The following is a 19,164-nucleotide window of genomic DNA, read 5'->3' on the forward strand; positions in this document are numbered from 1 at the left end:
CTGAGCCATTTTTGCAGTGTCACATTACATTGCACTTAGCATGAAGCCCCCTTGGTCCTCTTTGGTAGAAAAAGGGATCCTTCCTACATCATTAGTGGTCATTGACAACTTCCCATGCTCTTCTCTTCATTGCGATGCCGGCATTGAGTCCCGAAGTCGCTGTCCTGGGTCCTTCTCCCACAGTGTAATGCCGGCGAACCATGAAAAGAGGCGTTGGGGATGCCGAGATTGATTCGGTGACCGATGGTCGGGCGAAGATCAGATAACTCAAGGGGGGTGGCACAAACTTGGCAAACTCGCTGATTGATTGCCATCCCACGAGGAGACGAAATTTTTTATCTGATCCGAAAATCCTTGGCTAGCCTGCCTGTGCCCCTGGAGAAAGCCAATCCTGGCCAGGACGAGGATGAGACCGGGCTTGAAGCCCTTGGAATGGCTCCACGCTGGGAAATTTGCGCCGCTCAGTGTTTTCCGTCATCATTGGCAACCAAGAAGGAGGCGACAAAGGGTCCATGCCGTCTGTCCGTCCGTCCAGGTCCAGAGGGGAAACCGGTATAGCATACCTGTAACACGGCTCCCGATGAGTTGTTAGGGATTGGAAAGTGGGTGCCCGGAGTAGGGGGTGTGTCCGTAGCGGAGCCGGGCTCGGTCGGTGCGGAAGGAACATGCGAGGTACTTTCCTCGACATCTGAACATCCAACCTTTACCCTCAAGCACAACTCCACCACCACCTTCACCCTCTCCACGGACCATCTAAAGCAGACCATCCATGCTCATATCCGTGGCCCCCCCATGCTCGCCTTCCCTTCTTCTCAGCCAGGAGCACTCACTCGCATTCAATGTTCACCCCCTGTCAACCCCAATTTGGCTACTCGTCCACCAAGAGCTGAGCCGGCCATGGTCTTGATTCACAGAAACCCGAACCGAGTAAAGCCTCAACGGACCACACACCAGCACATGTCGTGTCGATGCTGTAAATCTGGTGGGGGGCCTCCTCCCCTCCTCGTCTAGTTCCGTCGGCTTGATACCCGTTAGAGATGCCAAGCTATGAGCCAAAGGGACAACCAAGGACCCGTCAGTTCGTTATGCTTGTTTGACTCGGCGCATCAGAGGCTCTGCAGTCTCCGCCTCCGTCTCCGTCTCCGTCTACTTTACCTCTTCCTTCCTAGGATCATGCAGGGCCTGTTGTTAAAGCATGGTTCATCAGGTCGCGCCAAGATACAGTAAAGAACCGATCTGCGCGTCGTAACCGAGTAGGATCTCCTTGGCTCATCACCATCACTACTGCCAGCGGCGCAGAATAATTTTCTACCTTCTAGTCTCTTGAGTTTTCACTTCTTTGTGCCTCTTTTACTGTACGAAAGGGATCATGGTTTGGGAGTTGTCCATCTGAGCCTCGGAGCTTCATCTTACGATCACAAGCAACGCCTGGCCAAGATGGCTTCAGCTTCACCTGAGCAGCAGAGCAATGCTGCCGACAAGAACGAACCCTCCAACGAGACTCCTACCGTCGCGCCTGTAGATGGTCCCAAGGACACTGTCGAGATTGTTACTGTGGATGATGCGCCAGCCAAAGACGTGACTACGAAGGACGCGCCGGCCCCTACCGAGAACGCAACCGAGGTAGTTAACACTGCCGCCATCGAGCACCAACCTACTCACTCGCCACGACCGTCTACAAGATCATCATCTGTGTCGGCGACCTCTCAGACCCCTCCAGTGGAAAAGCGCAAGGTCAGTTTGAATATGGGGAAAGCACCTGGTCATCTGCTAAGACCTCTTCTCGTAGGCCTTCCAGTCATTCTTTACCTACTTTCAGCTTCTCTTCTACGCCAAGCCATCATGGATCGATATAATTCTCCTCATTGTTGGCACCATTGCCGCCATCGCCGCCGGTGCGCCATTCCCTCTTATGGGTATCATCTTCGGTCAGGTCGTCAACGACCTCAACAAAGCTTCTTGCAGCAGCAGTGACATTGTGGGCCAGCAGACACCAGACGAGCTTCAGGATAGCATAAACAAGAAGGTCCTGCAGATTACCTACATCGGCATCGTGAGCTTCGCCCTCATCTACATCTACATTGTCAGCTGGTCCCTCTTCAGTCGCCGCCTTGAGGCCCGTCTTCGCGATCGCTATTTCATGAGCATTCTCTTGCAGGATGCTACCTTCTTCGACGAGAGACAAGCCGGCGAGATCTCATCCCGCCTCAACTCCGACATTCAAGCTATTCAGTCGGGTACCTCTGAAAAGGTTGGCATCTGCATGGCTTGCATATCCTTCTTCATTTCCTCCTACGTTGTTGCCTTCGTCAAGAATTCTACCTTGGCTGGCATTCTTGTTTCACTGGTACCGGCCTTTTTGCTCCTTGGAGGTGTCGGTAGCTTCTTTACAGCCAAGTTCACGAGCGCCATGTCTGAGAGGATTGCATCGGCTTCCTCAATAGCCTCCGAGGTTCTGTCCAATATTCCTGTTGTCCAGGCGTTTGGCGCCGGTCCTCGTCTTGAAGCCATCTTTGCTGAGAGGATGAAGGGTGCTCGTAAGCAAGGCACCAATAAGGCCTTTGTTGCTGCTGTTCAGGCTGGAATGCTCTACTTCATTGCCTACTCTGCCAATGCTCTCTCTTTCTGGCAGGGTAGTAAGCAGGTTGCTAGAACAGTCGAGGGGAAGAGCGACATCTCGGTTGGTGATATCTATACCGTTATCCTGCTGTTGGTTGATGGTACGTGTTCTCTCTACCCGTTGTGAGTCCCGTTTACTGACATGTCTCTTAGCTTGTGTCATTCTTGGAGGTATCGCACCGCTGCTACCAATTATCGCTGGCGCAGTTGGAGCTTTCGAAAAGCTTCGACAGGACATGGACACTCCGGCAGCAATTGATGCTGGTTCCGAGAATGGCGAGAAGCTCGCTTTGATCGAAGGAACCGTGACATTCAAGGATGTCTCGTTCGCCTACATTTCTCGACCTCACCACAAGGTTCTGAAGAGCGTTTCGTTTGAATGCCCTGCCGGGAAGCATACAGCACTTGTTGGATTGTCTGGAAGCGGCAAGTCGACTGTCGCTGGTCTCACTTCTCGCATCTACGATCCCACAGAGGGAACAGTCTACCTGGACGGGCGCGACATCAAGGATATCAATGTCAAGAGCTTAAGAAGCCACATGAGTCTGGTGCAGCAAGAGCCCTCTCTTCTGGACCGTTCGATCATCGAGAACATCGCACTTGGTATCATGAACTCTCCTCAGCCTGACCATGAACGGTTTAGGGCTACTATCCTGGGTACTGGTCTTGCTGAGTTGGCTGTTAAGCTGCGGAACGGCGAGGACCTCAAGACTGCTGCCCAGGGCTTCGGCCAGGATATGATCGATCTCGTTGACCGAGTGCAGGAGGCTACTAAGCTGGCAGATGCAGCCGGCTTTGTTGAGAGGCTTGAGAATGGATACGGAACACAAGTCGGCACTGGCGGAAAACTCGTGAGCGGTGGTCAGCGACAGCGACTTGCCCTTGCCCGCGCTTTGATTCGTGACCCCAAGATTCTCATTCTCGATGAGGCCACTGCTTCTTTGGACTCTGCTAGTGAACGTCGAATCCAGACAGCCATCGAATCTATCGCCAAGAACAGAACCGTCATTGCCATCGCCCACCGCCTGTCAACCATCAAGAACGCCGACAACATCATTGTCATGAACAATGGCGATATCATCGAGCAAGGAAATCACCTGGAGCTTATGACGCTGAACGGCTCATATGCTAGCATGGTTCGCCTACAGACGGTCGACTCAGAGGATGCAGGTTCCATCACTAGCACTGTTCGAGAGTCTAGCGATGGAATCTACTCGGAAAAGGAGACCATTGGCGACATCAAGGTCAAGGATGTGGAGAAGGAGGAGGTTATCGAAACAAAGAAAGAGGAAGTCAAAGAACAAGAAACGGTCAAGGACAAAGACAAAGAGGCTAGCCCTGATGGAGATCCCGCCTTGGATTCTAACAAGTCAGCCTGGGTCGTCATTAAGAGCATCAGTGGTATGGCACGACCATACACCCTCCATATCTTGATATGCCTCCTGGCTGCCAGTATCGTCGGACTGACCTTTTCGTCTGCCGGTCTCATCTTTGGCTACACTATCGACAACGTCAGCCCCTGCAACACTGTCGATGACATCTTGTGGGCCGGCAAGTTCTTTGGAGGCATGTGGTTCCTGGTCGCCTGCGTGGAGCTGTTGGCCAACACTACGAGCTGGACTGGCTTCGGCATGGTTGCCGAGAAGTTGCTGTACAAGATCCGAGTTCTCTGCTTCCGGTCTCTGTATGAGCAAGATCTTGACTGGCATCAGTCCGAAGGACGCACCCCCACTGCGCTCATGTCCGTCATCACGACTGATGCTGCTGCCGTGGGTGGCTTCAGCGGCTCTATCATCGGTACCATCTTTTCCATCGTGGTCAACTTCCTCGTCGCCATCATTCTCTCGCACATCGTTGCTTGGAAGATTGCCATTGTTTGCCTGGTTGTAGTTCCTCTCCTTCTTGGCTCTGGCATCATGCAACTTCGATCCCTCTCCCAGTTCGAGCGTCGCCATGCTGGCGCCTTTTCTAGTGCTGTGGGCATCTCGGTGGAAGCCGTCAACTCGTTCAAGACTATATCGTCGCTCTCTATCGAGCACGAGATCATGGAATCCTACCGACGTGCGCTCAAGGGGCCTCGGAAGGAAATGACATTTGCTTCTATGTATGCCAATCTGTGGCTGGCCATCGCAAACAGCACCGGAAACCTGATCTACGCCTTCGCGTACTGGTGGGGATCGAACCGAATCACAAAGGGCGAGGCCACGCAGCGAGAGTTCTTCATCATTCTTATCTGCATGCTGGTCAGTGCACAGCTCTGGGGTCAAATGTTCAGTCTTGCCCCTGAGGTGTCTCGAGCCAGAGCTGCGGCATCGCGAATCCTGAGTTTGATCGACATCGGGTCTTCAAAGGATCAGGCCAAGAAGCGCAAGCTGACCCTAGCTGTTGAAGAGACGGAGAAGGATATCGAAGCACGGGCAGAAGCTCCTGTCAAGAGCGGTAGCACCACGGGCGCTACTATTGTCTTCAAGGACGTCAAGTTTGCGTACCCTGCTCGACCTCATATCCAGATTCTCACGGGCATGTCGTTCACTATCCAAGCAGGACAGTTTGTTGGCCTCGTTGGCCCTTCGGGTGCTGGCAAGTCAACCATCATGTCCCTGGTGCAGCGCATGTATCGACCCTCGAGCGGAACTGTTGAGATCAACGGGGACGATATCTGCGCCCGTGAAGGCACCGAGTTTCGCCACGACATTGCTGTGGTGCCCCAGGACTGCGCTCTCTTTGATGGAACGATTCGATTCAACGTGGCACTAGGTGCTACACCAGACCACCGCCCGACAGACGAGGAGATCCATGAAGCATGTAAGCTGGCTAACATTCACGACATGATCATGGAGCTGCCCGACGGCTATGAAACCGAGTGCGGGCCAAACGGCTCTCGGCTCTCGGGAGGACAACGTCAGCGCCTAGCAATCGCGCGTGCTCTCGTGCGTAAGCCAAAGCTGCTCCTCCTCGATGAGAGCACAAGTGCGCTCGATGCCGAGAGCGAGCGTGCTCTGCAGGAAGGGTTGGAGCGTGTGGCACGTGGTATCACTGTTATTGCCATCACTCACAGACTGCATACGGTACGCAAGGCAGATGTCATCTTCATGGTGGAGGCTGGCAAGGTCGTTGAGAAGGGACGGCACGAGGAGCTTGTGGAGAGGAGCGAGACGTATCGCACGAATGCTCTGCAGCAAATGCTGGGCAGTTAGAGGATTTGCACTTCAGTTTCATAGAGTTGATGTGTCGAGGAGACAATTTGAGATACCAGCATATGTAATTTACCTACCTAGTCGAGATTGGACATTGTACAAGAGAAAGAAGAACTATACGAGACAAGCCTGATGTGTTGATAGTTTCATTCATGTCTGGTGTTTGTGGCATGTTCATGTTGGAGTAAGCTTTGGAGTCGACGGTACTGTGCACAAGGTACCGTGCTATTCCCATGGATCGATCCTGGCCGCCCCCACGCCTCCAACTCTGCACCTGACCTTGATCCCCTTTGGGAAGCATGTCTCAGTGTCTCAGCCGTGAGCCGTAGAGGCTGCACGACATGGCAAAGCTGTCCTGTCAATTCAGGGGATTTGCCCACGGGGGCTATCATATGATGAATCTCGGACACCCTACACGTTGTTACCGCCTTTTTTAGCTCTTGCTGCCGGCCGTCCCCTGAACCGATATCAATACGAAGAAGCAATAAACAACCTCAGGAACAAGTCATGCACTTTGAATAGACACGGGCACTTCAAGCATTCGCACAGGGTCAATTGCATTCCAGGGTCTCGCTGTGGGTACGCCATGCAAGACTCGGTGTCCAGAACAAGCATCGACGTCAGTGTACATGGGTGCGAATCAGGCCCAGCCTATTATGAGCCAAGCGCAAGTACCTTTCAAGCAAGTACTGCGTACCCCTTGCTGTCTATCTGTCACTCTTCCAGTTTGTTCTGCTCTGCTCTTTCAATCCTTCACGAGACGTGTCGTCACTGCTTTGCCTGCGCTGCAGCCAAGCCTCACTTCTTTTTGCCTGCAAAACTTGACTTGACACCGTTGTCGCAAGATCATCACGGTGCAGCAAAAGGATCGGGTCACGATCTAACATCCGCCAACGGGTTGCGACGCTACGGACCCAAGGGTGGGTGTTAGTGCTGTACACACTTTTTTTTCTGGGTACAGTACAGGCTACCATCGCCCACCTCAAGTCAAGGTTGCCCCCATCTCCATCTCCAACGGTAGAAGGTGGATATCATCCTTGGTTTGGCGGGCTTGGGTTTTTGGCGCCGCGCCTGCTTGTTGGACAGACAGGACACTGGGCTGGACTGGACGCACAATTGCACCGAACTGGACCACATGCCGCTCGTCACAGGCACACATCCTCCGCCTCTTGTTCTTGATCCGTTGGAAAAGCCCTAACCTTGAACCCTTCTTCCTCTTCTCTTCTCCCTTGTTCTGCCTCTGGAGTCGCAACCATTCCGACCCCATCCTCCCCCGACAATCCCTCCTCCGTACCCGGCGCTGTCCCTTCCGCCCTTCAGAGCCCGCGACCCGGCTTCAACGACAACGACAACCGACCGACACGAGGAGGGAGAGCCGTCTCCCTGCTAGACCACGACGACGAGACAGCCCCCGTGCTGCCACGCGACTACGACGGAGAGCAGTTTGAGCTCGTCGACTACCCGCCCATCCAGGCTCGACACGACGCCGCTGATCGCGAATCCCGGAGACGGGTCAAACGAGACGACAAGCGCCGCTGGCTTGAAGAGCAGGACGAGATGAAGTTCTCTCACAGCATCCAATTCAATGCTGTTCCCGACTGGAGCAGCCACTACATCGCTTACAGCAATCTCAAGAAGCTGTACGTCAGCCCTCCCTTTGTTGCTTGCCGTCATGTCATCTCCAGACTAACACGATTGCCACCCGCAGAATCTACCAGCTCGAAAAGACTGTCCACCAAGCCCGTGCTGGCGATGCCGAGTCGAGACCCCTCATAAACCACGAGAACCCAGAGGAGGTCTTCTCCAGGGCTCTCGACGTCGAGCTCGAAAAGATCTGCTCCTTCTACGTATCCAAGGAAGGCGAGCTTCTTGAGGAGGCCGCCCAGCTCCTACGCGATGTAGGTGACGAAGCCGAATCCGCCATTGCCGATAATCGCTACATGCGACGCCTTTCCTCGTCGAGCCGCCGCGATGGTCGTAACGGCTTCCGATCCAGGAGTCCCCAGAGCCGCAGCTCCGATAACGAGGATAGCGGTAGCGATGAAGACGAGACGACCGGTCTGACGAGGCGAAGAAGCAGTGGAGCCCGCAGGAGGACGCTTCCTAACATAAAGCCACCTTCCAACGACCTCAATGCTTCAAGCGACTTTGGTCGCGCTGGAGCGCGGAGGCACAGCACCACGGCCGACGACTACGGTGATCAGTCGCTCATGTTCGCTTCTGGGCTGTTCTCGTCTGGTATCATGCTCAAGAAGCGCATCGTCAGCCTCTACGTGTCGCTGTGTGAACTCAAGTCGTATATCCAGCTCAACCGCACCGGTTTCAGCAAGGTCCTCAAGAAGTTTGACAAGATCCTCGACAAGGAGCTCAAGACGTCGTACCTCCAGGCCTATGTCGATTCTGCCTATCCCTTCAAGGATGAGACTAAGCGTGTCATTGAGGACAACATTGCCAAGATGGAGAAGGCGTACGCTGAGATCGTCACTGGTGGAGATGAGCAGCTGGCTCGTAAGGACCTGCGCTCTCATCTCAGAGAGCATGTTGTCTGGGAGCGCAACACTGTGTGGAGAGATCTTATCGGCATCGAGCGTAGAGCTGAAGCTGCAGGACTGGGCCAGGCGCTCCTTGGCCAGGAGAGAGGCAACATCACTAGGAGATTGCAAGGTGATGAAGCGAAAGCGCCTATCAAGTCTCAGATCTCCACGCCTTTTGGCAAGATCACGGTGCCGCCGTGGCTGGCCAGCTCGTCTTTGTGGACTCTCATCATTTGTGTGACCATCTTCTTCCTTCTTCTTTTGCTCCCCATCATGGAAAAGGCTGAGCAGCAAAACTGCCTGGCCATGTTGGTGTTTGTCAGTTTGCTATGGGCTACCGAGGTAAGCTTGCATGACAGTTCTCGTCTCAACCGGCAGGACGCTAACAGCTTTATAGACTATTCCTCTCTTTGTCACTTCATTACTGATTCCCTTCCTCTCTGTCGTCCTACGTGTTGTCCGCGACGAGACGCCCGGCAAGCCTCAGAGGCGTCTTGATTCCAAGCAAGCCACATCAGCCATCTTTGCTGCCATGTGGACGCCCGTTATTATGCTTCTCCTTGGTGGCTTCACTCTGGCTGCGGCTCTGTCAAAGTGCACCATCGACAAGCGATTGGCTACGTTGGTTCTTAGCAAGGCTGGTACTCAGCCCAGGACGGTCCTGATCGCCAACATGTTTGTGGCTGCTTTTGCGTCTATGCTGATCAGTAATGTGGCTGCGCCAGTCCTGTGCTATTCAATCATTGAGGTGAGTTAACTTAGAGCATACTATGAATAACAAGACTGACAGTGGACCAGCCTATGCTTCGAACTCTGCCGTCTGATTCCAACATGTCCAAGGCGGTTATCATTGGTATTGCGCTCGCCTCCAACATTGGTGGCATGCTTTCTCCCATTGCGTCACCTCAAAACGTGGTTGCTATGGGTATCATGCAGCCTGCTCCGACCTGGCTCCAATGGTTCTTCATCGTCATTCCCGTTGGCGCTGTTTCAATTGTCCTGATTTGGCTTCTCCTACTTGTGTCGTTCCAGCCCGGCAAGGGCACGACAATTGCCCCGATTCGACCGGTCAAGGAGAAGTTTACGGGTCTCCAGTGGTTTGTGACCATTGTCACCGTTGCTACTATTGCTTTGTGGTGTGCCAGCCATCAGCTTGAGGCCGAGTTTGGAGATATGGGAGTCATTGCCATCATTCCCATTGTGCTCTTCTTCGGAATTGGTATCCTGACAAAGGAGGACTTTAACAACTTCCCTTGGACCATTATCATCCTTGCTGCTGGAGGTCTGTCTCTGGGCAAGGCTGTCCGGTCGTCTGGTCTCCTGCATACGCTTGCCGAGCTGGTTTCCCAGAAGGTGGAGGGCATGAGCCTGTACGGCGTGCTGGTTGTCTTCTCGGGACTGATCCTGGTCATCGCCACCTTCATTAGTCACACGGTGGCTGCCTTGATTTTCCTGCCGCTTGTGTTTGACGTTGGTGTCGCCATGGACCAGCCACACCCCAACCTGCTTGTCATGGGAGGCGTTCTCATGTGCAGTGCTGCCATGGGCTTGCCCACGAGTGGTTTCCCCAACATGAGTAAGTTTTCTTTGTGTGTTTTGAAAGTTGAACTCGATCTAACATGTTGTAGCTGCCATCATGAAGGAAGATCCCTTTGGCCAGCGGTATCTGCAGGTCAAACATTTCATCAGCCGTGGTGTGCCAAGCAGTATCATGACTCTTATTGTAGTCGTGACCCTGGGATATGGAATCATGCAAGTTGCTGGACTTGATTAAAGGGAGAGAGACATTTGGAGGGAGTTTTGGTTGTGGATGAGAGGATGAACATGAAGTTCCGGTTCGAGTTGATGGTGTTTCTTTATGGCTCTGGCCATGGTCGTTTCTATTGGCATCTGGAAGAATTACAATATTATCAAGCAAGTATAGACAAAGTGCGCGATAGACGAGTTGCATTTTGAAATGTAGACGAGGAGGAATTTATTTGTTGGAATTCAAGTCATTTTACGGATAAAGCTGCCTGGTATGAGTGCGAACTTACACTGTACCACTGTGTAATGCAAGAAGCTCTGGCCATCCGTTGACGTCGATGTTCCCGCCGAGGGCGGCATGACCCTGCCCCAGATTCCGGCACCCAACAAATTCGCGATTGTCCAGGCGACAACACAACTGATACCAAGCATCTCTGTGTCCTTGTTCGGCTCTAGGGAACTCTGCGCCTTTGCTACTTGTCCTTCATCTGATGCGCCTCCTCTCCGGATAGCCATCACAGCTTCGAGCTGGCCGGCGCCATGCTCTCCGCCTTCACAGCCCGTCCCATCATCGAGCTGCGCCAGCGGGACAGGTCCAAGATCGAGACGATCCTCGCGTACGGTATGAGACTGTTCCGGGCTCCCAGTCTTGTCTCTTGGCAGACAATGGCTGTTGCTGCATGAGCTGTGATTGACCTGATCCTAGGTGACCGTGTTCTCGTCGGCCTTAACAGCGGCGCCCTCCGTGTCTACCGCCTCAACGAGCTCCCCGACCAACCTACCAACGGTTCCACCGATAAAAATGCTGCCCCGGCTTCTCCCACGAACGGGGATGTTGCCCCTCTGAAGGTGCCCGTGAAACCCACCGATCTGCTGCGTGAGGTAGAACGCTTCTCGACGCGCTCCATTGAGCAGCTAGCCATAATCAAGGAGGCAAACACGATCGTGTCTCTCTCAAACTATCACGTTTCGTTGTACGATCTGCAGACTTACGAGCTTGTTGAGACGCTGAGCCGGACCAAGAACGCGTCGTGCTTTGCTGTAACATCGAATATCGTTAAGGATCCGGACACGGGCATTCCCGAGATTATCAGCAGATTGGCGGTTGCGGTCAAGAGAAAGCTATTGCTATGGAGCTGGCACGAGAGCGAACTGTCGGAGGATGTTGGGGAGGTCATCTTGGCTGAATCGATCCGGTCCGTGACATGGGCGAGCGCAACGAAACTGGTGTGCGGCATGAACGGTGGATATGTCATGGTCAACGTCGTGACCCGTGAAATAGAGGAGATTGTGAGCCCCGGGGCAGGCCCTGCAGCTGGACAGACGAGCCGCTTCGGTGCTATGAGCAGTGCTGGAATGGGATATATGGGCTTGGGAGGATACATGCCCAAGCCGTTGGCGGCCAAGCTGGCAGAAGGGGAGATGCTCCTTGCCAAGGATATCAACACATTGTTTATCGACGATGATGGGAAGCCTTTGGAGAGGCGGCAGATTCCTTGGCAGTCAGCTCCAGAGTCGATAGGGTACTCGTACCCCTATATCCTCGCATTACAAGCTCCGTCAAAGGGCTCCCTCGAAGTCCGGAATCCGTCTACCCTTTCACTTCTGCAAAATCTGGCTCTTCCGGGAGCAGCACAGCTTCACTTCCCTCCGCCCACAGTGAGCTTGGCCCATGCCGGCAAGGGCTTCCACATCTCGAGCGAGCGGTGCGTGTGGAAGATGGACGCAACAGACTATGATTCCCAAATTCAGGAGCTGGTGGATGGTGGCAAGTTTGACGAAGCTATTAGCATCCTAGAGATGCTGGAGGATGCTCTGTTGAAGGACAAGACCCAGACGCTTCGGGAAGTCAAGATGCTCAAGGCCGAGATGCTGTTCAAGAAGAAGAGATATCGACAGTCTATGGATCTCTTCAATGAGGACACTGTGCACGCGCCTCCCGAGCGAGTACTCAAGATGTACCCTCCTCAAATTGCAGGAGAACTATCAGCATGGGCAGGCCGTGAGGAGGAAGAAAGGGAGGAAGAAGCCCCTGGATCTCCGAAGAAGACCAATGGGACACGGCCAAGCACTCCAGAGTCTGCTGAGCCACCTCACGAATCACCGTCGCCTGTAGCCAAAGGGGGCTTCGCTCGGTATCTTACCGGCAGTTACAGGAAACCTCAATCCGACACGGCGTCCATTATCTCAAAGAGGGAAACGCCCGATGCCGATGACACCGCGAGCGTCAAAGAGACGGAGTCAAACGAGGATAAGCCGCTGAAGGACAAGGATTTGATGAATGCTGTCCTGGAGCTGAATAGCTATCTTGCAGGGACTCGTGCTCGACTTCAGAGAGTCATTGACCCCGTTACTGGAAACTTGAAGCCCCGAAGCGAACGCAATGATTCGTCAGAAGATGTAGCAGAGAAATTCCTGAGGATGGGGCTGGATGAGTCCGAAAAGAAGATGGAAGAGGAGTTGCGGAATACTTTTCGACTGGTTGACACGACTCTATTCCGTGCCTACATGTTCTCTCGGCCAACTCTGGCAGGCTCACTGTTCCGAATTCCCAACTTCTGCGATCCTAACGTGGTCAATGAGAAACTCTTGGAACACAACCGCTACACCGAGCTGGTGGATTTCTTCTACGGCAAAAAGCTACATAAGGAGGCATTGGAGTTGCTGCGCAGATTTGGCTCTGCTGAAGAGCCGGATGAGGCCGCACCAACTCTCCATGGACCAGAGCGTACCATTCAGTATCTCAAGAACCTACCTCCGTCTGAAATCGACCTGATCTTGGAACATGCCGAGTGGACGCTCAAGGCCAGCCCCGATGAGGCTCTGGAGATCTTCATCGGCGACACAGAGAATGCAGAGACACTGCCACGGGAGAAGGTCGTGGCGTTCCTACATGATGTGGATATGCAGCTGGAAGGTCGATATCTGGAGCACATCATCAACGAGTTGGAGGATATGACACCAGATCTTCACAACCGCCTGGTAGAGCTTTATGTCAAGAACTTGAAGCAGATGCAGCGGGGTGACGAATGGGATGCCTTGCTCGACCGGTTCATTACCTTCTTGAGGGAATCGAAACAGGTTTACAGCCTGAGCAAAGCTTTTGGGCTGATTCCAAGAGATGGTAAGATATGCCCCTATTACTGCTTGAGTGGTGGCTGTACTAACAATGACAGACCCGGCATTCTACGAGGCGCAGGCTGTAGTGCTGAGCAACATGGGCCAGCACAAGCAGGCGCTCGAGATTTATGTGTTCAAGATGAAGGATTACCAGAAAGCCGAAGAGTATGTCTTGCAAGATGCCTTGTATTCTTTCACCAGCTAACATTTATAGCTACTGTAATCGAGTCAACTTGACTCAGGATACTACTCCATCATCCCAGCCGAATGCAAGGGATGATGCAGGAGAGGATCCAGAAAACACAACACCGTCCATTTACCACACGTTGTTGTCGCTCTACCTGCAGCCATCACCACCAAACAAGCCCAACCTTGAGCCAGCACTGGACCTCCTTTCCAAGCATGGATCTCGACTCCCAGCAAAGTCAACACTGGGACTCATCCCTGATGACCTCCCTGTGCGGTCACTTGAATCCTACTTCCGAGGCCGCATCCGTTCAGCCAACAGCCTCGTGAACGAAGCTAGGATCGTGGCGGGACTGCGCCAAGCTGAGGGCATCTCCATCGCAGCGCGACTGCACCTGGGTGACGACGTTCAGGGCGGCCAGGGTGGACGCAACAGGCACGTATCAATAACAGATGAGCGGCACTGCTTCGTCTGCCACAAGAAGCTCGGGGGCGGCATGCGCATCGGCGGAAGCGTGGTGGCGGTATTGCCGGACAACACCGTGGTACACTATGGATGCCTGAACCAGGCAACGGGGAACAAGGTTGATAGATCGCGGGCGCCAAGCTGGGGAAGGGGATTCTAGAAGGTCGTTTTTTTTGTGTCTGGGAGTTTTCTTTGCTTTCGACTTGGGTCGTTTAGGGGATGTGCAGCTCGACTCCACGGTCGAGTGGTGTTGATGAGCATTTGCATGGGTTGGATCGGTGGCAGCCAGTATGATATTTCTTTGCAATACCCCTCGTAAATAAACACATGTTGTCGTTGACATTGGCGTGTGTGTCTTCGTCTTTAGGTCTCAGTCCTCCTCCTCTTGCACCTCCTCGCCGTAATTCTCTTCCTCTTTCGCCTCGGCGGCGGCGTCTCGTGCCTTGTCTTGCTCCATTCGAGCTGTGAGCTCCTTGTTTATCGTGGCCTGTGTGTCTGCGATCGAGGCGCGGAGGGCTTCGAGGTAGGATGTCTTGTCGGCTGTGGAGGGGGAGGAGGAGATGGCGGGGAGGGTGTGGGAGACGGTGAAGGGCTCGCTGAGAGGGGAGGAGTAGTCTGCGGTGAGAGCTGGCTGCGACATGTTGGCTGCTTAATTGATAAGGCGCAATCCAAACTTGCGTGGTCAATTTCTGGTGATGGATGTTAAAGTGGTGTTCAAGATTTTAGAGCTGTTGGCGCGGGGTTTATCGAGGGACGCCACATTTTGACATCCATGCACCCCAGGATAAGGTAAGATACGGACCAAACATGGGGCTCAGCTCTCACCGTTAACGACACTTCAACCTCAGCTCTCTCCCTTTTCTCCCTTGCAATCGATAAACATCGACCATCAGCGTCGCACAAACATCTACAGCCTCACAGGCCATCTACAAAGTCCATATCTCTCGCAGGCCCCCCCTTCGAAACGGCCGAATCCCCCTACAGCCCTGTCTGTCCATGATGAAGATGTAACAACGGACCCCGTCGTCGCATAAACAACAATGCAACCCTCACGCTCTCAGCCCCGCGGGCCAGGAAGCTTCTCCCCCTATCCAACTCTTCCGCCCAGCCCTCGACATCCTCACGACCCGCTGCTGGCCTGCGCCGCGTCGACGCCTCGGACGACGAGGAGGCCACCACCCCTCGCCCTTCCATCACGATACCAAAATCCAGGCAGCCTCAGGGACAGCCCGGCTCCCCAGCAACGCCCATATACCAACAGTTCGCCGCGAGCTCGAGCAGCGCGAGCCTCGGACATCACAACTTTTCCCGACCGGCGGGGACGCGGGCCGTTACCCAGGGGTCTCCGGCGACGCTTGTCAAGGGACACTCGCGAAAGCACTCGGCTACGCAGGGCTCCTTTGAGCCAACGCTACCGTCCATGAGCACGTCGAATCTTTCGTCACATATCGGCATGACACACCACGGTGGCCCGTCCTCTATTTCCGCCTCCGCGGCGGCCGCTGCAGCTGCGGCTGCCTCTGCGTCCAATGCCGGCATGTCGGCGAGCCAGATAGCGGCGCAGGCCGCAGTCATGTCGCATCAGAACCACTCGCGGCAGCGCTCGCAGACGGTCCCATTCCCCGGCGACCCGAACGACGGGGTCCGAAGGGGCAGCGGGGGCAAAGGCCCGACGAGCCCGCCGATGCTGAGCCTGACCGAGGCCAGCGCCCCACGAGACAGCGGCTTTGGAAACCACGGGGGTCACGTCGGAGGCGCTCACTCGTCTGCCGCTGCCACGGCCGCGGCCAACGTCGTGTTCCCGCGGTCGGGACATAGCTCCCCGCGAGGACCGCACTCGGTGTCGCCTCAGCCGTACTCGCAGCCTCCACCTCCGCCGCCTGCGTCCGAGAAGCCGCTCAAGACGGAGAAGTCAAAGGTCAAGCTGTTTTCGCGCCCAGGAAAGATTAGCACCAAGGGTGAGACGAAGGACAAGCCGCTGCCGAGTCCCGGAAAGATTGGCTCTGCTCTGTCTGCTCTCCAGCGTGGGAACTTTAGCACGAGCAGTCTGGTCGACCCAAGCAATCAGTCTATCTACAACCTCAACAACTCTTCCTCAGCTACTATTCGGCCAATTGAGACTCCTACTGAAGAGAAGGGAAAGGAAAAGGAGAAGAAGCACCACTTCCTCTCTCGGCAGAAACACAAGCTCAAGGATGAGTATCATCTACCGCTCTCCTCGGCAGCCAGCAACTCTCTACCCACAGATCCAAATGCGCCCAACCCCCTGTACAACTTCAACATCCCCCCGAGCCCCGGACCCAACTCGTCCGGGTTCGTCAAGACCAAAAAGGACAAGAAGCTCGCCGAGCGATCCGAGAGCCGCCTGGAGAGCGAGTCGAGCTTCAACCTGCAGAGCGAATGGCCCGGGCCGAGCAGTCTGCCGTCGCAGTCGAGCATCTACGACCCCGTGGATCCCGGCAAGCTCGGGCTTCACCACCACATGTCCGCCGACGACGCGTGGCCGTATCTCAAGGCCAAGCTGCTGGTCATCTTTGAGGGCGAGGACCTGCGTCTCCCCGTGGAGGACTTCAACAGGGTGGTGCAGGTGCATATCCAGTGGTGTATGCATAGACGCTCACCCAATACCATGCTAGAGGACCTGCGTGATCTGCTAGCTACGGGGTTTTCGTCCCTTGACCGGACACTACGAAATACGCCCGAAGACCGTTTCATCCCGACACTGGTGGAGCTCTGGATGTTTACCTTTACGTCCATCCTGCCGTACATGCAGGCCGTATTCCTCCCGCTGGACCTTGAAGTCTCAGGGTGCGGTACGCTCATGACCGGAGAGCAGGCCCGAGACTTCTGGGGCGGTGCCCTGGCGTCATCGGCCTCGTCGGACAAGCCTGCCCGCGTGGCTCCGGCCTCGGCGGTTCTCGACGTGAGGAGGCTGGTCCTCATCGCTTACAGAGATATCGTCATTCTACCACGCTATGAGACGCTCAAGACCATCTTCTCGCGGCTCTCTCTAGAGTTTCTCCCCTCGTCACTGGCCAACATGGCCCTGTCGTCACCCCCTCCCGAGGCCGCTCTCTCCACGTCTCCCTCCGAGTCCCTCAACTCCATGGCCCGCCCCGGTACCGCCATGTCCCTTGACCCCTCGGTCGCCTCGTACAATTCCACCAGCACGACGCTCCTTGGTGAGGGCTCGGCAGGGGGCGCAGCCGCGCCATCAGCAACGTCAGCTTCGGTAGCCACGCCAGCGATGGCGTCCTCCGGCCATTTACACCCTCGGGCGGGATGCCTCCCCCTCCGTCGCTGGGCAGCCTGCGCGAGCGGGAGCAGAATGTTGAGGACTCTAAGCACGTGACCGACATGGTCGGCCGGATGCTGCAGTGCATGAGCGTACTGTCCGGGGTGTCGGCCGGAGACGCGGACGACGACGGTAACGAGAAGGTAGTGGAGCTATGTAAGATGCTCAAGCTGAACTGGCTTGGAAGGGGACGGACGGGAAGGAACAGGAGAGGAATTGTTGGTGGCAGGGTTAGAAGGGAGGACTTGAGAGATGAGGTGCGCGTTGCTTAGAAAGTGATGACGGCCTCTGAAGAGCAGTTGAAGCGTGCCCGTCAAAGGTGGATATGGATATAGTTGCTACGGCGTTGGGATACGACATGTTGAAATGAACAAGCAAAACTGAGATGATACACACATCAATCCATATCTAGAAATCATTGGGCTACCTTACATCGAGATCACCAACGGGACATGAAGCGGGCCGTCGAGCATCCAGTGAGAGACAAGGATTTAAGATGAGGAGAACCAGTCACATGCAGAGTTTTCACGAGTGGAGGCAAGTTTTAAGATTGATATAAAATTTCATTGTATACTAGACAGTGCAACTCGAAGTGGACCTATTCTTTTGTTTTGTTAGCTTCGACTCTGGAAAGGTCGTCAAGAGCAACAGCAAAAAACATCGACTTTGATCAGACATCCAAGGAAGAATAAACCTTCATTTGTCCCAAAAAAGGCTCGATCGGGACTCAAGTGGAAACTGCGAATGTGTATGGAAATTTCATCATGCAAATTGTCGTGCTGTTTTGTGCTGTTGAAAAGAAAAAGTAAAAAACTTACGTTGTCCGTTGAGAGGAAGCTCGTTGAGCTGTCGTGGTTAGTCGCGAAAAGTTGTGGTAGCAAGTGAAAAATCTGCGCAGTCTTGTTAGCAAAGCTGCAAAAGCACGTTTCTGCCATCATGAGAAAAGTGTGGTGTGTAGTCAGACAAAGATACTGGCAAGTAACAGGCCTAGGGCCCGAACAGAACTGAATTTCTTCATGGTCGATTCGGTTGGGAAAAGAAGACTTGTTTACAAGTGTCATCATTCAGATAGAGGGGGTAGAGGAAGGGCGGCGACGCAGGAGAAAGGGGGAAGTGTGGTCTTACCATCAAGGCTGCATGAAAAAATCAAGCCATCCCTCAGATTGACCACCGATACTGCAACCAGAACGCGCAGAAAGATCGCTCGTCAACGAAGCTGTCCAAATCAAAACAGCTGCTCCGGGAAAATCGTTGCTGTGCGGTTTCGCGCGTGGTGCTCACGGATGATCAGAGAGAAGGCGGCTTTGTCGAGTGTGAAAGGATTGTTGTTGGAAAGAATGAATTCGAGGTTCGCGACGAGTGAAGATATTGCCTAACAGTGCGGCGAAAATTTTCGTTTCTCGGCACTGTGTACCCACACGTGACCGGTGATCTAGCCCTAAATGCTCTAGCGGCGGAAGCCAAGCTGGTCTCTAATGCCGGAGCCGCGATAGATGCATGGAACAAATTTGTCGCCGGACCTTATCTACGGGGCACTTACCTAAGGTCTTCTGGCAAACAAAGGAGAGGCAGTTAATTGCGGCCACGTGACGACGGGAGAGTTTTGGACAATTATTCCTTCACGGGTAGGACTCCGACAGGAGAGTTTGACCTAGATTTTGACTTTCCGCGGCTAATTGACTCTCTCCCCTTTGTCTACCGACTGCTCCCGTCGGCAACTTGCAGCGAAGGAAATTTGGCCCGGATAACCTCAGGTTCAAAGACGCGCTTGTGGAATGCGATTCCAAGGATTGGGAAACGCGGACCCCGGTTCTGGGAATCGTCGCGTGTCGTCAGGGATCTCATCTTGGGAGCGTATATGACTGTAGCGGGTTATGGCCTCGCATTGATGGGTAAAGGGGCACTTCCCAGCCACCGACTTGATAGGAATGAAATTACAGGATCACCATCTCACACAGCTTCTCACAGACACTGAAGCACTGTTTGTGTCCATGGCCGGAT

The 19,164-nt window shown here is 54.2% G+C and overlaps 5 protein-coding genes across 5 annotated transcripts; 4 read left to right on the forward strand and 1 right to left on the reverse strand.

The window, feature by feature from the left end:
• Positions 1-1,437: 1,437 nt before the first annotated feature.
• On the forward strand, positions 1,438-5,816 carry MRS44_010464 (uncharacterized protein; the record flags this gene model as incomplete). The annotated part of the gene is made up of 3 exons (XM_046271374.2): positions 1,438-1,734; positions 1,790-2,720; positions 2,773-5,816. The coding sequence occupies 3 exons, from the start codon at positions 1,438-1,440 to the stop codon at positions 5,814-5,816; spliced, it is 4,272 nt and encodes a 1,423-aa protein (XP_046128508.2).
• Positions 5,817-6,402: 586 nt separating this feature from the next.
• MRS44_010465 (uncharacterized protein) lies at positions 6,403-10,124 on the forward strand (the record flags this gene model as incomplete). Its single annotated transcript, XM_065620130.1, has 6 exons — positions 6,403-6,742; positions 7,009-7,456; positions 7,525-8,692; positions 8,748-9,098; positions 9,149-9,926; positions 9,979-10,124. 6 exons carry the CDS (start codon positions 6,403-6,405, stop codon positions 10,122-10,124), a joined length of 3,231 nt encoding a protein of 1,076 aa, XP_065476319.1.
• Positions 10,125-10,636: 512 nt separating this feature from the next.
• Positions 10,637-14,028, forward strand: MRS44_010466 (uncharacterized protein; the record flags this gene model as incomplete). Its single annotated transcript, XM_065620131.1, has 4 exons — positions 10,637-10,718; positions 10,803-13,220; positions 13,273-13,381; positions 13,431-14,028. 4 exons carry the CDS (start codon positions 10,637-10,639, stop codon positions 14,026-14,028), a joined length of 3,207 nt encoding a protein of 1,068 aa, XP_065476320.1.
• A 210-nt stretch (positions 14,029-14,238) lies between these two features.
• On the reverse strand, positions 14,239-14,508 carry MRS44_010467 (uncharacterized protein; the record flags this gene model as incomplete). The annotated part of the gene is made up of 1 exon (XM_046281527.2): positions 14,239-14,508. One exon carries the CDS (start codon positions 14,506-14,508, stop codon positions 14,239-14,241), a length of 270 nt encoding a protein of 89 aa, XP_046128506.2.
• A 132-nt stretch (positions 14,509-14,640) lies between these two features.
• On the forward strand, positions 14,641-17,220 carry MRS44_010468 (uncharacterized protein; the record flags this gene model as incomplete). Its single annotated transcript, XM_065620132.1, has 2 exons — positions 14,641-14,657; positions 14,874-17,220. The coding sequence occupies 2 exons, from the start codon at positions 14,641-14,643 to the stop codon at positions 17,218-17,220; spliced, it is 2,364 nt and encodes a 787-aa protein (XP_065476321.1).
• Positions 17,221-19,164: the final 1,944 nt, after the last annotated feature.

This window comes from Fusarium solani, assembly GCF_023522795.1.
Source record: "Fusarium solani strain SB1 chromosome Unknown bctg00000006, whole genome shotgun sequence".
Classification (NCBI taxonomy): domain Eukaryota; kingdom Fungi; phylum Ascomycota; class Sordariomycetes; order Hypocreales; family Nectriaceae; genus Fusarium; species Fusarium solani.